Below are 25904 nucleotides of genomic sequence, written 5' to 3' on the forward strand. Positions count from 1 at the left end.
TCATTAAAAGAATCGATGGACCATTAAGGCAAAACAAAAGTAAGGCAGAGCAAAACCTTGGCATGAAATTCTTGAATTATAATGAGATTTGCTCGTTAAATTTCAATGCCACCCACAAACCGGTGAGATATTTATATTGAATGATTTATTTTAATGAAAACCAAAGAAAGGGGAAATTGGATGTGTGGAGCTTATGAAAAATATATTTGAAAGGTGCAGAAGCTCATCAGTGCAGACGCTGATGAGGAGGCTGATCTCCATTTTCTAACTCATTGGACTAGATCACACGAATCGCTACGCCATGTCTCCTCCTCTGGTGCCAGTCCAATAAGCAGATCATCATTGACCTCTTTTTATTATTCTGAGTTTTGAAGCACATATGACCAGCTGTCTGAAACAATCACTTGCTGCAGGTTCAGATGAGACTCTTGAACTTCCTGTTGAGCGGCGAGTCCACTGTCTGTGTTGAGTTTCTGACGGCGCTGTCCGTGGTGCTGAAGCGCGCGGTTAACGACAACTCCCGCACCATTCCCGCATGCTCACTCTTATCTTTGGTCCACGTGTGGAATGGACTTTTATTTTTCTAAACCTCCACATTCATGTCGTATCATCGCATTTGGTCATCAGAACCCTCCACGTGGATCCAGCCTGGATTCAGCCTCAGTGTTGTTTCTTATAATCATTTAATACTGTCCGCGGAGACGAGACAGCTTCAGGCACACATTTTTACTTTAACAATTAATGGGAATTATACAACTAATCTTCTCTCCAATGTTTGTGTCAAAATGGAGTCGTGCCAAGTGATGCCAGATGCTGGCACGCGGACTGATGCTGACCAACCCGCGGGGAGCAGTTGGAAATGTTGAATATAGATACCGCAGCTCCGGTAATGCGATCCGGGGACTCCGTGGTCGCCCTGCTCCCAGCCCGCACGTCACCGCCCTGACATCAGCAGGCAGCTTAAAAACCCCGCAGCACCGACCGGGGTAAACACAGCCAGGCACACACCTCCATGTGGGCGCACATCTTCAGTATGCCTCACTTCACTCAGTCAGAATCAGGATGTACTTCGACCACCGATGATGATTTTCTTTGAGTAAAGCTCTTTGATTCATGAGCAAGTTTTCTAAACCTCACAGAAAGTTTCCGCGCTTCCGCTGTCAACGATGCTCAACAGCACTCTCGCGTTTGACGAGCTGGACGCGAATGTTTCTCAGCCGCTGTCTGCTCTCCCTCTCGGCCACAACCGCAGTTCACTCCGGCTGGAGTCCAAGTCTCTGGTCACCTCGGCCACGATGTTCGCCGTGGGAGTCCTGGGGAACCTCATCGCCATTGTGGTGCTGTGCATCTCTAAGAAAGAGCAGAAGGAGACCACTTTCTACACTCTGGTCTGCGGGATGGCCATCACGGACCTGCTGGGCACATGCTTCACCAGCCCGGTGGTGATCGCCACGTACGTGGCCAGCCGCTGGCCGGGGGGAGCGCTGCTGTGCCACTTCTTCTCCTTCTCCATGCTCTTCTTCGGGTCGGCCGGGACGTCCATCCTGTGCGCCATGGCTGTGGAGCGATACCTGGCCATAAACCATGCCTACTTCTACTCCCAGCACATTGACCGGACCATGGCGCGCTTTGTCCTGCTGGTCACCTACCTCGCCAACATCGTGCTGTGCATCATGCCCAGTTTTGGCTTCGGGCAGCACGTCAAGCACTTTCCTGGCACTTGGTGCTTTTTAAACTGGAGGGCCATGGATCCACTGGGAGCCTGCTACTCCTTCCTGTACGGCGGGGTGATGCTGGTGCTGATCGCGGTCACCGTTTTGTGCAACCTGGCGGTGTGCAGGTCTCTGGTGGGGATGAACCAGAGAACAGGGATTGTCAGGACCGAGCTGTGCGAGCAGGCGGCCTCCCGTCGCCTTTTCCCCCGGCTGCCATCGGTCACGTCTGCGGCGGAGATCCAGATGTTCTGGCTGCTGATCTTGATGACCATCGTTTTCCTGATCTGCTCCATCCCGCTAGTGGTGAGGATGACAGGTTGTTCGATGTAACAGGGACGTCTATGTTATTTGGCATGAAAATATCCTTTAGACATCATCTGTCCGTGTGTTTCTACCTGACAGGTGCGGATCTTCGTCAACCAACTGTATGGCCCCGCCTACATCTCCGCCGGGGGGAAGCCGGACTACCGGAGCGACCTGCTGGCGATCCGCTTCGCTTCATTCAACCCTATACTGGACCCCTGGGTGTACATCCTGTGCCGGAAAAATCTGCTGCTGAAGGGCTGCGAGAGGCTGAAGAGGGCGGCGGCTCGCGTTAAGGACGGCGGAAGAGCCAACATCGGTCAGCACACCCCTCCATCCTCACACAGCATCGACACCAGTTACGCGTCCATACGCACGGCCAGCTACAAGAACGGAGTTGAGCTCGAGGTCTCCAACCGGAACAAATCTTTTGCAGATTTTGCAATGAGGCAGGCTTGGGAGTACGACATCGCCAGGGCCAACTTCCACCCGTTCAGCGTCGAGGCGACCGCGATGCTAACGGTGGAGGATGAAGGGGTGGCGGACTCCAAACATCCGGGGGCGGCCACGTCTTCCACAGGACGCAGCACAACGCCGCTGAGCGGACATTGCTACCTGCACGTTTAGCACGCCGAGCTCCAGCCAAACGCCTGAGATGGACCACTGTTACCTGCCAGTACGAGTTTAGCGCAAAACTTCTTTTTTCAAAGTCAGCAAACACGTTTTAATACAACCCTCTGTAGGTTTACACACACAAACGCCACATCCAGTTTCACATTTTTCATGTCAGCCTTCTTAAACTAGCTGTCCACTTTGTCTCTATGAATGTTTGCAATAAACCTGTTGGGCATTGAACGGCGCGCTGGTATGTCTGTAGATATCACTGTTTGTGGTGGAATCAAACCTCTGCTGAGCAGCTCACAGCTCACATATTAGAGACTGGAAGATGAAACTGTGGTAACCATTTGCAAACATGGAGGTTTATGCTGAATATCATCATACCCCGTGGGTACAAATGAGTGTTACTCTAAGAGTTCAATACACTCTATAAATCCATTGTGAAGTGCCATTCACAATAAATTATTATTCATTCTGTTTTTGCCTTTCAAAGTTTTGTATCTTCATGCTGCTAATTTACTCTGCGCCATTAAAGAGTGCAGGGAATGTAAAATTGCACCTTGTCAAAGTTTTTTTCTTTTATATTGAACATGTACATGCAATGTTGTGATGTGTTCGGCTGTAAAAATGAATATATCATCTTTCTTTTTGAAAAACACACATTGTTACTGTCGAACCTGTGTGAGTTGTGGTACTTGCTGGATGTGTTGTTGGTCTGTGCAGAGAAATAAAATGACACTGGGCTTTACCTGGTTTGCTGGTCCAACAGGAGTGAGACTTTTTTACAGCTAACAGAAAGGGGGCAGGAGAGCCTCCCCTCCCTCAGGGCCAGCTGGGGTTTATTCTACTCCAGCAGGTGGCGCTCCATCACAAAGAATCCTCAGGAAATTGAGCTCGGAAAAGAAGATGGTCAGTGAAAGTCTTCCTGAGCGTCACTGTGAAACCCAGTATGTCAAGAAACCAGTGATAACACGTTGTATATATGTAAAAAAACGGAACAAAGCCACTTTATTCCCTTACAGGATAATACCATACAAAAATAAAGGAAGATTTATAATAATAATAATAATAATAGTGTGACATACTAAATTAAATCATGCGACCAGTTCGAAAACAGAAACATTGAGGTCCTGTAGTATAAATGTTTCACTTGCTTGCTGTACATACATTCTAGATGTAAAACTAAATTTCTGTCTCCTTTATGCTGTGGAAAAGCTGATGTCATTACTCAGTGCACCACAGAACTAAAGATGGGGCCCTCAAGCATGCAAGATGTTCTTGAGGAAATTTGTTCATAATTCATGCCACATTATTTTAATGCCAGTCAGTTTGTGTCTGATTTGTTTGGATTTAAAAAATGTTCCCCCGGGATGAAACTTATGGAGAAATCTCCATAACCCTAACCCTGGATAATGTTGTTATCTTATAAAATCACTGAAATGACTTCAGAAATGGTAACTGCATCCAATCTCTATAGTCAGCTGGTTTGATCAGCTTCATGAGGCATTTAATAAATGTGAAAATCAGCACCTTAAAAATAAAAAATAATGTATTTTATGTGCGTGGAAATAACTGTCAACATGAAATCTAAATCTTGGCAATAAATAGATATTTATCTACAATATGGTGTTCATAAAAACAGCTCTCATATGAAGCTATAATAAATAAATAATTTATCAGAAATAAATATATTTTACTTTTATACAGTAATACATGACGATGCATGGCATCTATTTGGCTGAGTTCATTTGATCACAGAAACGATTAAATGTAATGTCCCTCTTTGTTTGTCTGTCAGTCTGACTGCCTGTCTGTCTGACTGTAGGTCTGTCTGTCTTTCTGACTGACTGTCAGTCTGACTGCCTGTCTGTCTGTCTGTAGGTATGTCTGTCTGAATGTCTGTCTGTCTGACAGTCTGACTGTTTGTCTGTCTGTCTGTCTGACTGTCTGTCTGACTGCCTGTCTGTCTGTCTGTAGGTATGTCTGTCTGAATGTCTGTCTGTCTGACAGTCTGACTGTTTGTCTGTCTGTCTGTCTGTCTTTGAAAAACACGGTATTGAACTTGTTAGGATCTGGCTTCGCTGAGATAAACAATGAACTTCATACAAGGCTTTTCAGCTGCAGGCGGATCCTCGGCACAGTGTCAGTCCTTTAACTGTGCCTTTTCTTTTGTCTGGTGAACTCCAGCCTTCAGGTCTCACCCATGTCAAATCAAAACAGTTCTGTTCACATAAAAAGTCTCCTCTATGAATAATAGCTGGTCTGCTGTTTCTTGCATTTGCTGCCAGTTATTCATTTAAAATCAGTTTATCCTTTTATGATGTAACTATATATCCAGACTGTGATTCCCTGATGACCTCCCCCTCAGTCTCTGATTTTGACCTTCGCCTTTACTAATCCAGCTGCACCCAGATCTCTTCCTCCTCAACTGGAGAAGCTCCACAGGAAGCCCAAACTGGCGTCCATGATTTCCTCTGGTCTGTGTGAATGACAGACCCCGCCCCCCGGTTGTTTCTCACATCCAGGCCTTTCGACTCCTCGCTGGTCAGTACAGGTGACATCCGATCTCGCCGCACTCTCCTTCGGTCATGTCTTCAGCCCATACACATGCAGCTGGCAGCAGATAAAGACTGAATGGTCCTCCATGTTGTCTGAGCGTCCATGAAGGAAACCGACTCGTACCGGTCGGGCCGACAGCAGGGGTGGCTGCTGACCTTGTGCCGAGGAAATGACCCATTTTCCAGCAGGGTCTTCAGTGCGAGGTCGTAATTTGTCCTTGAAGACTGGCAGGAGCCAACACAAAACTTAAAGAGGACAATCTCATCGGAGTCAAAACCCAGACCCAGGTCCCGAACCTTCATCTCTCTCTTTTCTACACGGCAGTCCCTGCTGCTCTGCTTTGGCTGCCGGTTTTTACCTTTACCCTTTTTATCTCTTTTCCCTGTCTCTTCCCTTTCCTGCTTTTCTTTCCTCTTCTTCTTTTTCTTCTGTGATCCCTTGGGTTGAGGTTCTGTTGGGTCAGAGGAGCGCGGCGAACGCCCAGCCCAGTGACTACTGGGATGGTCATCAGTCTCGTCCATTACAGATGGATCTGAAATGGAGAACAGGAAGGAGTTTTAAACAAAGAGTTGTAGTGAACGTCAGGATTTGAAAAATATTTAGCCCAATCTCAAAATTTCACTCCAACCTTTAACTTAAAATAACTTTTAAATGAAATGTAGCCTGGATCCCAAGCCACCTGCCCTCTTTCTTTTCTGAAGCAGACGTGCTGTCAATTACTCTGTTATAAGAGCCTCAGTACCATAAAGAGCGTGCCAAGTGGAGTAAGGGTCACTGCCATCTTCCTGCTCCTCGTCCTCTACCAGCTCTGGCAACGTCACAGGAAGCTCTCGTTCCTCCTGGCTTCCCAGCAGACCCACAGCCTGGCCTGACTCTAATCCCAGGCCAGCAGAGCCAGCCCTCATATGAGCTCCTTCCACTTGAGGCAGAAGAGAAAGGAGAACCCAGAGCAGCACCTACGGGACACAGATAAGACGTGTGAATATTTAGGTTTTCATTCAGACTCCTGTTAAATCCTGCAGCTCCATTCTGAATACTTACAGTTTATACTGAACACCCAAGAAACCCTGAAACACTGAGGATCACTTGTAACGTGTGAATTTAAACAGATGCTGAACTTTCTGCAGTAATCCAAAAAAAGAATCAAAAACTAAACCGTAATTTTCTGAAATGTAAAATCTCCTCCATTTTAAAGGCAACCACGTTTTATTATAGCAGATCTGGCAAAATAAAAAAAAAAACAAAGAAAGATTTGAAGATATTCTTATATATTGAATTTAGTGTTCTCTCTGTGTCCACAAACTAATATCATCATCAAGTTTATATGATGGCCCTGTTTGGAAAGAGTTACCAACTCCCAAATCCAGCAGAAAGAATATTCACCTAACAGCAGAGGGTTGGGTGAATAATCAGCAACTTCTTATTATTTCTGTATAATTCCTCATTTAGCAGCTTTCAGCAAACCAGGGTGACTGCCTGGTGTTCTCGGGCTTTATGCTTGGATTAGATAACTGGCTGGCTGAACCTTCATATTTAGAGTACCAACATAAGGGATGATATCAAGCGTCTCATCTAACACTCAGCAAGAAAGCAAACACACACATTTCTCAAAAACTATACAGATTTCAGATGATGAACTGAACCCTCTCAGTTGCCTGCAGAAAAGAGGTGACACTGGCCTACATTTCTTCTGGTAAACTTATTTCCAAAGAAGCAATGGTCAACGCAGCAGTAACTGGATGTTTAGTCACATAGTTATATTAAATGGTAACAATCATGATGCCTTATTGGAGCATTTCTTACGACTTTACTGTACTTAAAAATAAAACCAAGTTGTCGCACATAAGATCCACAGATCTCTTTCAAGGATCTGTCTTAAGCCCATTTCATCCATGGTGATCTCACTAATGCTTCAGTAATACTTAAGTCAAATAACTTTACTTTCTTTCTGTCCACTAGCCTATAATTTAGTGATGAAGCTCCGGTGCTGAGATGGTTTTATGGAAAGCTCAGGCCTGAACCTTGAGGGGATGGATTTCATTAACAATTTATACCTACACAGAAGTCATCCTCTGGTTTATAGTGGCCTGTACAGTGAATGGCAAAGTGATGGCAAAAAGACAAGTGAGAGAGAGAGTAGAGGTGAAAGAAGAGGAAGAAAAAGCGGAGAGAGGGAAAAGTTTCACTTGTTTTTTGGCAGTGACGTCTCTTTCTGACAAACCTTGGCCCTTGCTGAGATCGTGGAGGTAATCTCCTGTCTATCCTTCCATCGAGCCCTCCATCTGGTCCCACCTGGAGAGAAAAGGAGGGAGAGTGGAATGTAAGACCAAGAACAAGCCTTCACTCTGTCAGCTTTTCTCCGACCAGAACTGCCTTTGAAAAGGGTAACATAAACTAAAGGCACAACATGCGGGCGATATGATGTCCATACGTTCACAATTGTCCCGATATTGTAAAAAAACAAAAACCCCACAGGCCCCTGAGCAAGCCGACATATCACATTAATCACGTCTTCAATGCATGAGGACAGCTTGTTTGTTGTTGCTTCAGTAAAGGACCAGTGTTTGCAGCCAGCTAGTGTGGCCAGTGTTGGCATGTCGGGTTCATACATCCATGCAAACAGCCCCCGTCCAGCAACAAAAGGCCCTATCTGAGATACACTTGTCAAAGGCATTCTTCGGGGTTATTCCTGTGGTAGAGGTACAAGCAGGGGGAACCAGGCATAGCGGGAGCACTTCACGGAGGTCCCGGGCAAAAACCACAGAGATGAAGGACAGGTGATGAGGATTGTCGCAGATGCAGATGTTTATATATACTACGTGCAGGGTGGAGGATCGGGCTGCATGTGGGGTGAGCGCCCATAGAGTTAGGTCATCCAGTTCCTTTTGTAGCCCCCTAAATGTGAAGGTGAGTTGATGTTGGAACATCACGTACTCAGAGGTAGGAACTTAATCTATCCTGGATCAGTTCTGCGCTGCTTTTAGGGAAGTCAGTGGGAAAAATTCTCCTGTTAGTATTAACATCTGTCCAAGGAATCATTTTAGTAGCTGAGGTATTTCAGTCCAGACCGACTGACCAAAAGACCTCATATCATGCTAGAAGACTGGGATTGCTCAGCGGTCCTTCCTTTGCAGTGGGACTGGGGAGAAGGGGAATTATTATAGTGACTAAAAACCTTTTAAATACCATCAATAGAAATGGCATTACTCCCAGTGGTGTGAAAAAAATCTCTAATCTTTTGATGTTCTGATGAGTTTCTCATTAATTCTTTTGTCCTGGGGCGCCTCACCATTTATCACGATTCCTTAAATTGAAGGGTTTTTTTTTTTTTTACAGGTATAACTAACAAAAAAGATTCCGTAAATCAGAAGAGAAATAGGAAAGATTTAGTAGACACACACATAAATTCCATCATTGCAAATTTTCAGAGCACAATATATCCTCAAATGGCTTGACTTGTTAGTCCAAAAGGGAATACATATGTATGATGATAACAGGATTTATCTGGGAAACAGCAGTTTAAAAAAACATTGTCAGGGTCCAACAGATGCTGTTGTGGAGTTTTTGATTATAGCACAGGATCTTCCTGAGCAGCTGGGGTTCGCTCAGCTTTTATGGATTTGCAGATGTTAAATTTGACTTCTCGTCCCTGTGTATTGCATTTATAATCCAGAACAGACTAAAGTAGCAAACCATTACATTGGAAAAGTAGATGCTTGTTCAGTATGACTGAGTGACTAAACTGACATGTTGGTTGTGGTATAACAGACTAATCAGTGCAGAAACCCCAGCTAACGCACTTTCATCTCATTTCTGTGAAAATATAACAACTTTGTTTGTGTTTTGGCCCGCATCGTCCTCTTTCACTTTTTTTTTTTCCTTTGTATAATACTGTGCAACCAAGTTAGTCAGCTGAAACCGCCTTCAGCCTACACATTCCTGCAACATCTTTGAAACATCCATCACCTCTAAGAGGCTTTGAATAACATTGGCACTGAAATACAGCGACGGGCATGTCCATAAAATGTATTCAGGCGTGCTCTGTTCATGCATTTGTAGATTTCCATGTTTTTTAACAGTCAGAAGCAATCCCAGAGGTTTTGTCTGTGCAATGGGATGGAAGAGTGACAAAATGTTCAGGACCGCAGCTCACGATAAGACCTGTTGATCCATTTATGCAATCGCGCATTGTTCCAGCTGTAGTGATCCATTCAAGAGAAAGTGAAGTTCCAGACGCTGAGAGGGGAGAGCAGGAATGAGAAGATGGGGAGAGAGAGACTGAGCATAACTCAGACAGACAGACAGACTAACGGCTGCAACCTAAAACCAAATTGCACTGACTTTTGCCTCTGAGGAGGGACAGAGGGCTACAGATCCTAGCTGGGTCTCAGGAGAGGTGCCATTCTGAGCCACTAATACAACAGCTGGGAGTGTTTAGCCCCTTTTAGATCAGCAAGCAGGGAGTCTACTTGGGCCGATCTGCTGGTTCATTTCACTCCGGCACTCTGGAGCTGTTTACAGGTCGATGCCCGCAGCCTTTTCAGGGGATGAGGTGGGTAGGGGAGTCGACGTTTGGAGAGAAGATTAAAAGAAGGAGCAGGACACTGTCCTGAGGAGCTCCAGACTGACACAGACCTACTGATGTGTGTATGTACAGTTTCACATTCAATACTGCATGAGCACATTTGGGTGTGTGTTTAGAAAGGTGAGCATCTGTTTCCTCCTTGTTTGGCTGATTAAAGTCTTTGGTTTGTCAAGCTGCATGTCTGCAGCAGGGAAAGCAGACTTCTTGTCACCTTCTATTTCGACTGTTGGTGTTCTGGACTTCCGTTGTTGTTCCCAGTTAGTTCAGTGAGTAAACCCTCCTGAAGGAAGCCCGCGAAGCAAGTAGGTTTGTATTACCCAAGCTTATCCCAATGTTGTGAATTGGTTTTCAAAATACTGCTTAAGTGTTCTGAAAGGACAAATGTGAAATCTGTTTTCTGAGCATATTTACAAAACGGAGTCTGCCAGCACAGAGAATATGTATATTGATCGGACAGCAGTACAATTATTAAGAGTTTTAATGTATTATGGCCAGCATTTGTACATTCATCTTACTACCTTTGTCGTTATGGATATTCAACCTGAAAGCCGAACACTGTGAACTCTTCACTGAATGACGACCTGAGTGAGTTATTTTGGCTTCACACCACACTAAAATTACAATGCCATAGAAATGTTGGGATCTTTTGGGCATGAAACAGCAACTTCACCTAAAAACAGATGTAAAAGTGTTTTATGTGAAGTCTAAACATTTGGAGTCAGACCTTAAAAGCTGTCATTAAGATTATTATAATTGCTGTTTCCAACAGAGACACTGAAAGGAACGAGAGCAATATGACGTAATTGTGTTTCTGATTAATGTGTGCCCACTGAAAAGTATTACACCCTCAGACTTGAGCTTTGCCCACAGAGCCACCAGAAAACCGAACGAAAAAAGCCAGAGCTCTCTGATAATGAACTCCTAATAGAGACGCACTCTGCTCTCCACCGTAAGTGCATGCATGCGCACAAATCATTGTGACCTCCAGCTTTAACCTGTCACTAACACGGGACCCAACTGCAGGAGCAAGGAGAAAAACAAGAGTACAGTAAATCACCGCTGGTTCAATAAAACACACCTGCGTTGTAAGAGGAGATGCAGGGGAGAGAGGCAGAACACAAGAAGGGCAGTCTGATCACTACCAGACATCGCAAAATCAGGTCCTGCTGATATCTCCTGTGTGTGCACGGGCCCCACAGCTCTGCACGTCTGCATCCAGAGCAGACTGAGAACTGGCTATGGAACTTTAATCTTGCTTTAGCATTCTGCTGACAGTTTTATACCTTTTCAATGTGTCACTCCAGGGGCTTGAGGCTGTAATGCTGGGCCAAATTCACACTGGCTAAATGATTTTGGCTTCATCGGAATCAACAGATGCAAGAAAATTAAAGTGGAACAAACTTTGCAAAATACTTTACCTGAAAAGAATATGGTGGTAAGAAGTCATGTGTTACTACACTTCCTCTTTTCCTCCTCTCCTCCCCGAGTTTCTTATTTTAATCATGCTTCATTTAATGTTTCATAAACTTTCAGTGTCTCTTTCTCTAAATGAGATATCCACCCCATTCTGACTAAACCAATTTCACTCTTCGTCAGCTAATGACAGCATGTCTTAAGTATGCGAGGCAGGCACAGTGTTGAAGGAGAAAATGCTAGAGGAGGAGCGATAGAGTGAATAAGACAGGAAAAAAAAAAAAAAAGAATCACATGATAAGCGTGACAAGAATTAAAAATAGAGAGCAACTTATTGTCTAGGGGGAAGGCAAATGAGAAAAAGATAATTGAACCGCTGAATGGTAGAAGCCTAGAAGCAGAGACAAGGTGAACACCGGGAAGAGAGGGAACGACAAAATGAGAATGCAGAAAGATAGCGCAGACTGAAGCCCAGCCAGGCTGTAATCCCATAATCCTTGGCAGGCAGGCAGGATGTAATTGCCTGTTAGTGCCAGTTTCCACTCTGAGGCCTGTCACTGCTGGAAAACCACAGAGTGCTGCTGGAATGAGAAACAGATAGCAGGTCCCATGCCTCAGTTCAGATAGGTAGGTAAGCCCCCAACATAACCCCCCTCGAAACACACACACACACACACACATATGTGGACACAGTCTGGTGCCCCAGAGTCATTCTTTTGGTTCCTTTCTATAATCCTTTTCTTCTACAAAAAAGCACATGCATACACCCCAGCTTCCTCAATTTCTCACATACTCTAACACACACACACACACACACACACACACACACAGGGGGCCAGGGTAATCAGAGGTGTGGACACTACAGAGCCTGGAGGAGGGTGGCGAAGAGTGGAGTGGATCTGTATGACCTCCCCTCTCCCTGTGTCTCTCCCACCAGGAAATTTTATCAAACCACTGACAACATGTGAACCTGGAGGCGACTGAGAGTCTTTCACACTGAGAGGGAAAATCTGTCAGGAACGGGCTGAGATATACTGGTTGCAGTTACTCCGACGTCTTGTTCTTTTGTCTAAACTCATAAAAATGTAAACTCTTTTGTCCTGGTCTGTGCAGAACAACTTAACTGACATATGAAATTAGAAGTTTAAGTCCACTCAAAACAAAGTTGCGGTGAATGCAAAGAAAACAAAGAAGGTGAAAGAAATCACGTGCCTGGACCACTTGTCAGCTACAGCAGGTGGTTGTTTTCAGTGGAAACTCATTGAAAACAGAGACTGTTTACAATCTGATCAGTAATGTGGCCATTGAAGAGCAATGACGCTGATGTAATTCATCTGCTGCTTGTATAAAATAGGCAACTGCTTCCTTAAACTAATCAATATGATCAAGTTACGTCTTCAGTATTATGGTGTTTGTTTTGCCGGTTATCAGCTTGTGCAGGGTTAACTGTTGTGGGAAGAAAGCTGGATCTCTTTCAAGCTTTGCCTGAGGGGTTAGATTGTACAACCTGGACCTCATTAGAAGACCCTATTAGAGGAAAACTTATTGCTTTCCTGATGACAAACCTGAGTAATTTGTGATTTATCTGGTTGACCCTGGAGCCTGGTTTCTACACCAAAGAGAGGCACAGAGAAACGTGTCTAATGGTTCTTCAGTGGAATAAGTGAAGGACGTTTACTGGAGAACAATGTGTTTGAAGAGGAGAGGTTCTGGATTAACGCCCTCACATGTGCAGGTTCAAGTTGCCAAATGCTGCAGGCCGTCAAAGTGCTGGGATCAGTGGGTCACAACAAGCACAATGAAGTGCAAGCTTTCACGGGATGTAGAAATGTCATCCACGACCAGCACATTAACCTCGAGGTGCAGTCCTGATGGCATTATTACGAAAACGCACAAAGAGCTTCGGTCATCAACTACCAAAGGCACCGAAACTGAGACTGCATTAGTGGGCACGAGAGAGGAAATGAACAGATATATATCCAAAAGGAGCCAAGAGCGTAAAATGAAAGTCCCTGACATGATGTATGCAGGAGTAAACTTCCACTTAGAATTAATAATTAATTCATAATATTTAGATTTTGCTGCCTGGAGTCTCAGACACTCCTTCTGTGGTTCCAGTTAACAGGTTTCAGATATGCAAATGGAGTTCGTATGTCCTCTGCATGCGCTCATCCTCCTGTGGTAAATGTGACAAATAATTGCTGTTATTGTTGGTGGTTGGTGCACTTGCCAACGCTTGCCAGGATCTCTGCTTTCTCACGGTTCTTGTCACAGTTCCCATCAATCAGGTCCACGGCTTCCATTTCATTGGAAAAAAACTTTCACTTTCCCACTTGTGGTTTAATAACTAAACAGTGGGGAGGAAATGTGGAAAGAAAAAAAAAAAAAACAAAACACACCTAAGTGGTGAATGTCAACATCTATTGATTTGTAATGAACAATAAGAACAGGGAGATGTAATATAATACAGGGTAAACAACAATTAAAGCTTAAGTAAAGTCACACAATTTCTTTTTGCAATTCTGCCTGTCGTTTTGTCACTCACTGTAACTTCAGATATTTATGAAAGCCCAAGAAAATAAAGTCAAGAGATGGAAGCAATAAATTGTTTTACAAAGGTAAAACCAAAACTGAGAGCAACCTAAAGTATGAATAATCACTTCTTATTGTACAGTAAAAACCTCCAGCTGTCAGCTGAGTAATACGTTTAACAAGCTCTGGCATTTGGTTTAAAAATGCACTAATAAATATTTTTATAAATAAAGTGTGAACTAGGCTGTTGCGCCCCCCCAACGCCAGACTTAGTGTCTTTTTACAAATTTTCGCTGTTTTGTTTAATTCTCAACAATCATCAAACGGCAGCTGTTTTCAGTCAGAAAAAACTCTGATAAACTCACTGTACTCTACCGACTCAGCACCTAACATCAGACACAGCTAGCATCTAGCTGGGGAACATATTGTAGCGTTTAGCAGCTAAACACAAGAATATTTCCTTGAGGAGCCGGTGAACAAAAAACAGAGCTGAGTGAAATTTCAGAGTGAATAATGGATTCACTTTTTTCCAAATGGATTTGTGGCCACATGTTTTCCCAGCATGTCACTGGTTGCAGATTTAAAATTAGTATTATTGCCTGGTTGCTTGGGTTCGTTACCTTGTTGGTCCTGTTTTCAGAAGAAAATGTTTTGTTTTTTTTTTCCTAGCGCTGTAAGGCTCCTGCAGGATTTCCCACATCAGCTGCGGCCTCCCTGATGTACAACGGCCTCTACAAGATTAAGGGTGCGGGGTCACTGAAAAGTTTAGCTTATGTTCAGTTAGCACTAATTACCTTCATAGAAACCCATAATGCAAGCGCCTTGTGACCCGATCAGGTAAATCGGATGGGACACACATCATCCGCAGCTCTGGGCCTGTTTACCCCAGGACAGCCTGCTGATGTGACACATCTGTGTCCTTACCTTCTGTCCTTCACTTTGTTTCTCACCCAGGCAGCTTCCCAGTGTCCCTGACCCTAATAACCCAAATTCCTGCCTGATTAAGTTGGTTTTAAAAGGGAAGCCACACAGAGAGTGCTTGGGTGAGCCTCACCTTAAATGGGAACACATTTTAGCTGTGTTGGAGCGATGATCAGAGGGTAGGGTTTCATTTTCCGGTGTTTGTGAAGACAGCAGTGCTTAAAAGGCCGCAGAAAGAACACAGGGAAAGGAGCGAGAGGGCTGAAGAGGAAAAGATAGAGGACGCACACACAAACACACACTCAATTTAACACGAAACATCTCTTAGTTTCTCTGCCAGCGTCTCTCTGCTTTCACTCTATATGGTGACATTAATGCCAAAAACATGGCTTTGTACACACAGATGAGCACATAGAACCCTCCACCTTCATAAAAAGCCACACACGCTCTGAAATCTGTCACCGACCCACCAGCCCCGTCCTTTGTGACCTTTTCTTGCTCCCATCTCATGTTGTTATTTCTCCAAATTAAGCCCACACTGAGCCAGAGAGTAACACTCTGACAAGTGGCCATCTCACACAAATGCACACTCACAACCCGTACACACACACTCTCACACACATTGGCCATTAAAAGTGTGTCTTGCGTCTGGGCGGACCAGCGCTCTCCAAAGTGTTTCCGTGTCACCCGCTCGCGCCCCAGACAGGCTGACTTTAATGACCTGGTCTGATGGTTCAAAGCAGCCCCCACAGTCTATGATTAATGAATCTGACCCGCTAATTTCAGAGTAATACAGCTTATTGTATCAAAAAACACTCTCACAGACACAAACATTGTGCTGGACCAGTTAACATTCTTCTGTATTTTGAGAAAAAGTTGTTTTAAGGAGGGAGATTTTGCGATAAGGACAGGAGTTAGCTTTATGTTTCATCAGCGGCTCCAAAAGTATTAACTGCTGCTTTGTTCTAAATAATTTAAGTTGTTTGAACTTGAATAAGTCAAAGTGCTCAACAACAACAAAACAATTCAAGATCAGAGAAAGAAATAATTCCCCTAGTCTACTTACACAAGATTGTCCACTGCTACAAAAGCAAGGACCCAGAAAACAGAAGTTGCATGGGAAGCATTTGTCTGAAAGAATACATCTAACAAATTGAAATTCCTTTTTGTCAGATCATGCCTCCTTCAATTTGCCCTGAAGGAATCACTGTGGTTCGCTGCGTACTTTAAGCACTTCCAGATTGAAGTTGCCCTGCGGCACTTCAGGTTGCATAATCAATCTCTCTCAGTACACGCTCTCCATTAGTGCTGGGACAAAACAGCCAGAGTAACGTTACACACCGAGGCTGAGACACAGCTGAAGACAAGGCTCCCTGCACGGAGCACACATCCATCTTTTAATGACACATCTCCACTAAAGTCAAAAGATTGTGGGTCGAATATTTCATTGGATCAATGTTTTGATGGAAGGAGCAAAAAGGTTTAAGTTGCTGCTGTCACTGTGCTTGATGATGTGTTTTTATGCATAACACCTGAGTGTCCACTGACCCGGCCGTACTTTCAACCTTTTGTCATATACATTTTTTTTTTTTTTTTTGTTGTTGTTGATTTGTTTTTGTTTTATCACTCTTTTGGAAAAGAATATACAAAATATACAAAAATGAGATACAATAAAATGTGTGGCCTGCGAGACTGACGCATTTACTTAAATTTTCGTTATCAGATCATGAAACCGAACACTGAAATTTTTTTAAGGGACACGTGGCCAGCAGAAAAGAAATCCGCCATGTAAGAAGACAACTTGATAAATGCTGACTGCATTGTTCGTGACATTTTTCATAATCCAGGCTTATCAACTGAAAACACATTACCCTTATTATAACACACATGGCCTACTGGATGGAAAAAGTCCAGATCAAGTTCAGCCTACAAATTACAGCGAACATGCACATTTAGTACCAGCCTATTTTTCAAAGAGTGACTTAAAAGAAATAAATGAATTACCACAACTTAAGGTTTTGGTAGATAATATAAATGAAACATGACAATATTAAGCTTTACATTTCCAGGAATACTTTATATTTTTCGAACCATGGATGAGATGGTCCCTTTCTCATGCTTGGAGTAAAATAAAGTGATAAAGTGATATAAGTGAGTTGCAGCTAAATATGTCTCCTTTCATTTCCGTTTTTTTTTTTTTTTTTCTTTGTTTTCGGTGTAATGTTTCCACATCAAAGAAATATTATGTGAACTTACATATGTGATGTGCAGTCAACTCAGCCTAAACCAAGAATGTTAACCATGAAAATCGAGAATTTCTAATTTCTACAATTATTTATTTATTTTTTAGGAAGACAAGTTCTTCGATGAAAGATCCTGATTTACTGGGCTACAAATGATTCTCCATATTTATTCCCGTTCAGCTTTTTATCTAATTTATTCTCCTTGGTTGTATGGTGAAGTGTTTTTCTTGGCAAATGTGATTATAACGACTCTCTGGGAGGCCTTATCAAACCTTGATTGTGAAAATGAAACAACAGCCAAAATGAAAAACATTATACTAATATTTGAAATATTAGTCTCTGCTTCCAAAAACCTGGAGTAATGAAAACCACTGGGGGTAGAACGCAAACTGTTAAATCCTGTTTATAGCCCTGACAGCTGCAACTGCACTTACGAGAATGGCTCCATACACGAGTAATACGAAGGATAAATGAATTGGTTCTATTAATAAAGAGTGTTTAACTTACTGTCTGTGAGCTTGAGGAGCAACACAAAGCAGCATCAGAGCAAGAAAGAGTTAAACCCAGAACACCAACAAACGGCACGCTAGCTCTTGTAAAGCCACATGCTAGTTAAAACAAACCAGACCACACATCAGGAGGCTGCTGGTAAAGAGGACATGCTGGCCCACAGTACCTGACCCTCAGAGGAGCCGCTGACCTTGTGACCTTTGACTGGAGGAAGTGAAAGCCGTGGCAGCATGACAGGGGAGTGTGAGATGCCTGAAGCAGAGGTGATACTCTCATGTTTGGCCTAAGGACAAACCTGAGTTTTTAAGAGACACGAGCAAAGAAAAACAAGATTGTTTCACGGCACGTTTTCACACATTTTACAGGCATTGAGTGGGGGGCGGCTGCTGAGGATGTGTGACATGTCTCAGGTGATGCCCAAGCTCTCCAACACAAAAAATCATCAAATACAACAGCTTTGAAAAGAAAGGGGGAGATAAAGAAAATCAAGATAAAAAGACCAAAGCAAGATCCGACTGGAAACGTCTGAGGCCTCCAACAGAGCCTCGCCTGTATTCATGTGTGAGTCAGTGGGTCACTGAGTCAGAGAGCAAGTATGACAGTTCATATACTAATGTGTGACTCATTGACACATTCTGTGATTTTTTCTGCATCTCTGAATGGACACAACTCGCACAGCTCAGACTGTGAGTGTGAGGAGGGAAAACTGGTGAAAATGATGAAAAATGATCCCGAACAGCATCGCTGCCACCAGCTCCGCAGGCCGAGGCCATCAACACCGCTCCATCTGACAATGAAAAGAAACAAGCTTGACTTCAAGCTCGTCAAAACACCTGAAGCTTAAAAGACTTCCTGATGCCCTCAGAGTCTCTGGAGAGAAGGGAAATTGATGCAGCTGTGTGTGTGTGTGTGTGTGTGTGTGCGTGTAAGACAAGTACTTTGATATTTAGATTTGCAGCCCACCACAGAGAAGGGTCACACTAGAAGACTTCCTGACTGCCACTGTTTCCCCCTCAGCAATAAGAGCTCTCTCTCTCTGTATCACACACACACAGAATATCGCATTTGATTTCTCTCAGAATCACCCTCTCACACCTTGTAAACATTACAGACCATAAATTGCAAAATGTTTCTAAATAAAACAGAGAACAAACCCTCACCATCCTCAAGCCAAACACTGCCAATAAACACCAAATGAAACCCAACACTGGATCACACTGACCCGGAGAGCCAGAGGAGCCTCCAAACAGCTGGCAGGTGCGTGCAGGGAGCTGTGGAGCTGTGGAGTTCACTAAAAAAGCCGCTAATGTGAAAAGAAACCAAACATCAAACGGTGTTGTCAAAGCAAACACAAGAGCTCAAAGGCAGCAGCACAGAGCAAGCATCCAATAATATTCCTCTGAATGATCACGGAGTTGTTTGTGGACGCGTGTGGAGAAGCCTTACCTGCCGTCCTGTGCGCTCTCTCCGCATCCAGGAGCGCGCCGGAGCGGAGAGGAGAACCGCTGCTGCGCCTCATGTCTTTGGCCGTCCATGCGCGTCGATGGGCCATGTTTTCCTCCTCACTGTCACGGCACCGTGTTCGCAGCAGTCTGACTCCCCTGACGCTGAAGCAAACATAAAGAATCCATCTAAAAAGTGGCTCAACTTCAACGCGAGAGGAGCCTCCTTGCACTTTCTTTCTTCTGCGTCCCCCCTTTTCTTGGGCGTCCAAAATCCTTTTCTGTCGTCTGGCCGGTGTCCTGTCACGGCTGCCTGAACAAGAACAGAGAAGGTGAATAGTGAGCGGAGACTGTTGACCTGAGCCAAAAAAAAAAAAAAAAGGAAAAAGAAAAAAGAATCATCCTAAAGTTGTTTACAGTGTCTTTAAAGTTGCAGCGAAATGCCAGCAGAGGATGTGTGAAGATCATTCCCCGCATTTTTCTTTTTCTCAGATTTCCCGAGGCAAGTGTTTTATAAGAGCGGCCGTCGGGTTACTGTATTAGTCATCTTGTTTCAACAGACTTGTTTACAGAAAAAGTTAAATATCGGAAAAGGTCAAAACGCTTGTGAAAACAAGTGCAGCTTTCTGAGACGTGCTTTTACTGACTGTTTTAAAGCAGAAACGCAGAGAAAATGACACGTTAAGCTGGACCTTTATTGCAGCCTGCAGAGAAATTCAGCTCCTAAACTTTAAAGCTGACTGGTGCCTATATAAGATCTAAGCAGGGGGGCATTTGTTTGGGATGACACAAACAGAGGAGGGCGGCCAAACAGTCAGAAATGCGTGTTCTCAATCTGCCACTCGTGTTGACTCACATCCAGGCATCGATTAATGAAATGGAGCCAGTTTTTCAGGCATGGCTCCCCTCTCCTTACCTCCACTAACCTGTTCGGTCTTGCCTCCAAACAGCCTGTGTGCTTAAAGAGTAAATAACACCGCGCCAAATTTCTCCCAACACGTCCTGAGTCTCTTTAAAGTGAAGTCAAGGTCGACGCATTATCAAAAAGCTCCAAGGAGAGTACCTGCGCTGCCAATGCCGTTTGTGACGCCTTGTTTTCTCTTCTTTGGCGTGTCAGTAGATCTTCAGCAGACCGGAACGCGGAGTCCAAACTGAGAAAACGGATAAAATGTGTTTGTGGGACATTAGGAGTCCACCTCTATACATCGCGTCTTTACGCAGCTGCAGTCTGCTCTCCAAACGGGCGCCTCTCTCCAAAGACGGCTCTCCTACTTTGGACTCAGGTATCGGTATCCAGGTTATCAGGGACTGTCCTGATCCGGTGTCTTCTCAGGAGTCTACCACACAGCTACTGAACAATGTCTACACCGCCCTGGAGGCTACGCGTAAAAACAACGCGCCGCTCCGCCTGTCAGAGGCTCTGTGAAACTGGAGCGGTGGCCGCTCCACAAAGTGCAGTGATTCCTCTACCCCATCCACTGAGCTCAGATGTCGTTTTTGTTCCTCCGCTGGGAGGGAGGAGGGGGGGGGGGGTGTCACAGAGGGCGGCCATGGAGCATTTGTGGAAGAAGTGACATCTGTCCTTCAGGTTCTACACCCACCGATTGATCAGTGTGCCATTATATTCCGCTCACAGACACACAAAGTGTCACAGTCTTTTTTTGCATTTCTGCGCGGTCTCTGCAGTCATTCCGCTTGTCACTGAGTCTTTGTAGTAGTTTGGACTCTCCTTCCGCCCTCTTGTTTTTCGGAGGAGTAATGTTAGCAGTGAGAAGCTGAGGCCCAGGCCTCCTGACCCCCCGGGCCCGTGGACTGTGGGGTCTGTGGGCTCAGTGGGCCACTTAAAGAAACCCACCACGCACACATGCATGATTGAGTGCACACACCTGGCCTTCTGTCTGTGCACACACTCCTAGATGTTTGCCAGCCTGTTTTATGTGTTTGTTCAGTCAGTCCTGCCTCGGCCTCTTCAGCAGACTGTATCACCTGCTCTCACAGGCCTGACGGATGGACACACCACACACCCCAGCTTGCTGCTACCTCCCCCCCCCACCAACACAAGGAAAGGTCCTCCAGCTGAGGCACTCCCTGCAGGACAAACACTGAGGCCTGAAGGGCACAAAGGCCCACTTTCTGCACCGAGGCAGAGACAAATGCAGGGAGGATCCTGGTCTCTCATGGTGCTATTTATAGCAGAGACCAACAAGGCAACAATGCACACAGCTGAGGTGCATGACATGCAGGAATGTAATGTCAGATAATGAGGATGAGCTCAGTAACAAAAGGACAGAGAGAGATTCACAAGCATCCAATATTTGATATATGTATAAAAAAATATTACCCAAAAGTCACACCTTTTTAAATCGTTGAAACATTACCACACACATCAAAATGATTGTGCTGTCAGACAATACACCACTTCAAAAGATAATAACCCCCAGGCTGAGACAGTACATAAAATAAACGACAGTGTAAACTATAAGTCAGCAGGCGGGTGGCAGAGATTCAGCAGAGGGCACCACAAAATTAGGAATGTGTACGATTTCAGACGTGCGTCTACATCATCTATCACAGAGCGCGGCGGTGATGAACTTGTTTGGCTTTGTGAGAGGGATTTGTAGCATGGCGCTGTTTGCACACCCACAGTTAAACCCCATACAAGCACATATATCTTCAAACGATGGGCGCACACGCACGCACACACAGGTTTTGTCTTTGGCAAAAGCTGCAGGACCACGATGGTTGTTCTGGAATTTTTCATTTCCTTTAAGTGTATAAAACTGAACTTATGAGAACATTCATTTAACTGAACATTTCAGATTTTTGATCTTTATCATATGTGTCCTGCCAAATGCAACTCACTGTTGTCTGTGGGATGTGTACACCTGTTTCCATGGATATAGGTTATTGGTTGGGGCCGTTTTAGCTGTCTTGGACCGGATGGGAAAAGGGCGGGTGGTTTGCATTTTGGGTGGTGATACTCGGGAGAGGGAGAAAGGAATAGAGAAGAGTGACTGTTCCAGATGTGAAGGACAGTTAAGGGGTATTTTTTATTCAAAGTTTCTCCAGTTTCTGCTGGAGACAGAGGTCACTGCCTTCCCTTCCTCTCTCTCTTTGTGCTCTCTCCATTCAAAGGTGAATTTCTTTCTTGGGCCTCTTCCAGCCTTTAAGTTTGTTTTCATATTTCAAGTGGGAACTCCCTTCATCCAACGCACAGTCCAAAGCCCCCAGGCCAAGTCAGTGCAAAAAAAGTTGTACTGTAGCTGGAAGAGCCTAACAGTGAACCCAATAACAACCTGTTTCCACACTAAAATAAGAAGATAACACAAACAAATCTGCAGTAATCTTGACCTCATCAGAGCTGCATTCCTTTAGGCGCTCTCCAGGTTTGTTGTATCACTGTTCATACTAACAAATGATAAAACAAAGTGTCAGCACATGGCCTGATTAGAGGTGTTATGTGGATGTATAAGCACACCAAGAGACCACAGGAGAGCGGTGGAGAAACACAGCGTCATGTTGGCCTCCATAACTGAAGGAAGTACAGCTGAAATGATAAGAATAATAATTAAAAATTTAACAGTGACTATTTTGAAAATCAATTCCTGATTTGAATTATTTATGAAACAAGGAGACTAAGAGTCTGCTGCCACGCAACTCTGTGAGGCTGTGAGCTAAATGCCAACATACCCAGAGTAAAATCATATTTATATTATTAAAATTATAGTTTAAATGTATAGCACCTGGTGCTCTTTTAAAGCAATTGGTGGTCTTTTTAATGCAGCTTGTTTGGACTGTGGGAAATTAGTGAAAACTCCTGAACAGCCACTCACTGGACTTTGTCGTGACAGTATTTTTTTTTTTTTTCCCCCCCACATCAACTCTTGAGTTTTTACTCAAACAAAACTAGTAACTCTCCCTGATACCTTGTCCTCTAGAGAATTTCTGCAGGCAGTTATTACTATTTTCTGATATTTTTGGATGAAAAATGTTCTTGGTGAATGAAAACAATGAAAGTCAAAAGGAACAAAAAGTAAAAAAAAAAAATAAATAAAAAAAAGCAGCTGCACAGGTGTTAAAGCCGATAAAAGTATCTCTACTCAGGTTTGATCCTAAAAACCATGAAGATGACCAAGTGAAGTGTAAAGGCTACCAACGTCTGGACTTTTTCCAATCAGAAACATCGATCACAGGGACCTTGCCTTTTAACAACTCTTGAAAACATTTTGAGTTGTCATACCACTCTCTGATGATATTCACTGATGATCCTGAAGTAATGACTGAATAGTTGACATCCAGCTTCCTCTGGTGATCCAGGGATGTGGCAGGCCTGTAGGTGTGACCCATCTCCGGACAAAGGTTGACTGACACTGTGCAGCAAGGGGAGTGTTGTTTTCACTCATTTCAGTTGACCTCGCATTAAGTAAACACTCTCCCAATTCCAACTCTTTTTATGAGGAGTTTAAACTTCGGACTCGGAGGTCGCGGCCCCTCTGTTCCAGCCCTTCTGAGGGGAGGAGGGGCGGGGAGCCTGTCGCAGAGAATAAAGGGTCCATCAGCTGAGGAGGTGCAGGCATGTTTATGCCTCTGTCTCCCAGACGAACGGGAAGGACCGCCTCTAGTCAGCCAGCTGCCTTAAGGGGGAGATCCCTGGTGGCAAATATCCTTGTGTCGAGGGGACTGAGCATTTGATCCCACCCTCCAGCGGTCAGGAATTCTGTCCAGTCAGAGCAGCCAGAGTCTGGTGGATTTGGTGGCCGGTGCAGCATGACTTGAGGGAGCTGAAACGTTTCTGGCACCCCATTAACAGCAGGATGGGACGTTCCAGTGGTGCTTTAAGGGCCCACAGGGTCTCGTCCCCTTTCACCTCACACCGGCATGGACCTACAGCAGCCCACAGCTGGATGACCAGCTCTTGCTCATTCTCAGCAACACTCCTCTAGTTTATGGTAATGTTTCGGTCACTCAAAGTGACTGAGAGTTCACGGCTACAGCTGAAAAGAGAGAAGGAGAAAGAGAGAAAGTGTGTGTGTGTGTGCGCTCAGCAGGTTTTGAATGGGTCCCACAACAGCAATGAAACAGGATCCACCTTTGACTTGGACAGGTGAAGAGAAAGAAATAAGCAGCTCACAGACTGGAACTGAAGGCAAAACAGAAAGAATGAGGGAAAGACAGGAGTAGGTGCAGAGAGAAAAGTGAGAATCACTGAGGGACGCAGAGTGGGACAGATATAAACACAAAAGAGACAAGGAGAGTACATTAGGGAGGAAGTCCGGTGGATGGAGGATTGAAAAATGATTTCCTTTGGCTCTGCAGGTAGGAGATAGAGTACAGAGCAGCAGAGGAAATCCCCTTCTGCAATCAGTCCCTCCTTCATCTTTAGTGAAAGCTTCCTGTAGTTTGTATCCTCAGCGACACAGACTGTAGAATACCTGCTGTAAGCTACAGAATGTGACCCCCCCCAAGACCAAGATGCTTTGAGCTCCTCTGCCAAGAGCTTCAGGACACCAAAAGAGAAAGTAAACAAACAAACAACCAACCAACAACAAAAAAAATTATGATAATAAATAAATAAATAAATAAATAGTGTACAGAAATATGTTTATACAACAATAAAAAGCAAAGAAAAAAATCTCTGTTGAGCTGTTGGGGAAAGTATATCCACTTGCTCCACAGAGTCAAACATAAACAGGCAAATATCCATTACAAATGTATTTATTGGTTGCAGAAAGCCATTTATTTGTGTATGCTTTATGTGTGTGTGTGTGTGTGTGTGTGTGTGTGTGTGTCTATATCTATATATATACACACACACACATACACACACAGTAAAACTTTCCAATGATGAAAACAAACCATAAACAGAAAAGAAAAACACAATCATAGGTTTTATAAATATGATGAAATATGATGAGTTGATACATTCTGCTTTGTTATGAAAAGGATATAATAAGAGGCAATTTGGGTCCAATGCATTTGAACTCCTCCAGCATTTGCAAAAATTTTCAACCTGCTTAAGAACACCCCCACCCCTCCACACACACACACCAAAAAAAAAAAAAAAAAAAAAAAAAAAAAAAAAGCCACCCTAAAACAAACAGAAAAAGAAATTAGCTCTCTTCTGATCAGGATCTGATTAATCTGAAAGCTATAAGACCAGACTGGTGGCTTGGCTTGTTTTAAACAACTGATCAAACATTATGTGAATAATGACCATGACCTGCCATCCAAACATTTCAGCATACTTCAACAAAACTCTAACTTATCTGATAGATAATATATGACAGTTGCCTTTACTTTAGGTCAGTTATGATATGGTGCTGTAGCAGTCTGAAGGGAACGCTTTCAAACTGCTGGTGCATTCAAGCATTAAAGCGGGAGTCCAGTGATGTAACACTGCACCTCCATGAAGCTGGGAGGTGACAAGACTGAAAAAAAGACAGATCAAATTCTGAGCAGCAGTGTTGGAAATTTAGAATGGAATATGGATTCATTTCTAAAAACTCCTCATGAAGTTTATTTCTTTCAATGTTTAACCTTGATCACCTTATGTAAAATAGAAGTGCCCCTTTAATTGTTAGCTGCCAAAATCCACAGTATTAACAAACTATGATGCAGACTAACAATAAGCAACAATGCATGAAATGAAAAGATAAGCTGGTATTGCATTTAAACAGTTTCTGTTTAGCAGCCAAGTGGGAACATGTAGTTTATGGACTAAAATAAACTCAACCACCAGTACAGGGCTTAACTCTTTCTATGCTGTATATAATGTACTTACAGCAGAGATATGAAATGAACTGGTTGGAGATGGCATGAGTGAAGGTTGAACTGTCCAGACCTGGAGCTGATCCAACATACTCAATCAGCTGCCCTCAACTTTCTCACATCAAACCTCATGCTACAGTTTTTCAGGTGAAGAGGTGTAAGGCACTGAGAGTGCCTCATGATAGTGCAATGGTCCGCTGTTGCCTGTACACTAGCCAAGAATAATAAAATAGGTAAAAAAAAAAAAAAATACATACTGTAGAGAAATGCAATTAACAGCAGCAACAGCAGCTTA

General features: G+C 43.9%; 2 protein-coding genes across 4 annotated transcripts; one reads left to right on the plus strand and one right to left on the minus strand.

Moving 5' to 3' along the window:
• The first annotated feature begins 1145 nt into the window (after positions 1 to 1145).
• On the plus strand, positions 1146 to 3322 carry ptger4c (prostaglandin E receptor 4 (subtype EP4) c). Its single transcript, XM_029524250.1, has 2 exons — positions 1146 to 2018; positions 2118 to 3322. Exons 1-2 carry the CDS (start codon positions 1167 to 1169, stop codon positions 2643 to 2645), a joined length of 1380 nt encoding a protein of 459 aa, XP_029380110.1. The 5' UTR covers positions 1146 to 1166; the 3' UTR covers positions 2646 to 3322.
• A 1251-nt stretch (positions 3323 to 4573) lies between these two features.
• LOC115057265 (artemin-like) lies at positions 4574 to 23172 on the minus strand. 3 transcript variants are annotated; one of them, XM_029524253.1, is made up of 5 exons: positions 23082 to 23172; positions 18846 to 19154; positions 7417 to 7487; positions 5938 to 6151; positions 4574 to 5727 (listed from the first exon to the last, which is right to left on the minus strand). In XM_029524253.1, the coding sequence occupies exons 2-5, from the start codon at positions 18949 to 18951 to the stop codon at positions 5231 to 5233; spliced, it is 888 nt and encodes a 295-aa protein (XP_029380113.1). In that variant the 5' UTR covers positions 18952 to 19154; positions 23082 to 23172; the 3' UTR covers positions 4574 to 5230. The 3 variants fall into 3 exon arrangements, with proteins under 3 accessions (XP_029380113.1, XP_029380112.1, XP_029380111.1); XM_029524252.1 differs by lacking the exon at positions 23082 to 23172 and adding an exon at positions 19905 to 20078; XM_029524251.1 differs by lacking the exon at positions 23082 to 23172 and adding an exon at positions 19768 to 20078.
• Between the last annotated feature and the right edge of the window lie 2732 nt (positions 23173 to 25904).

Source organism: Echeneis naucrates, chromosome 17, assembly GCF_900963305.1.
Source record: "Echeneis naucrates chromosome 17, fEcheNa1.1, whole genome shotgun sequence".
In the NCBI taxonomy this organism is placed as follows: Eukaryota; Metazoa; Chordata; class Actinopteri; order Carangiformes; family Echeneidae; genus Echeneis; species Echeneis naucrates.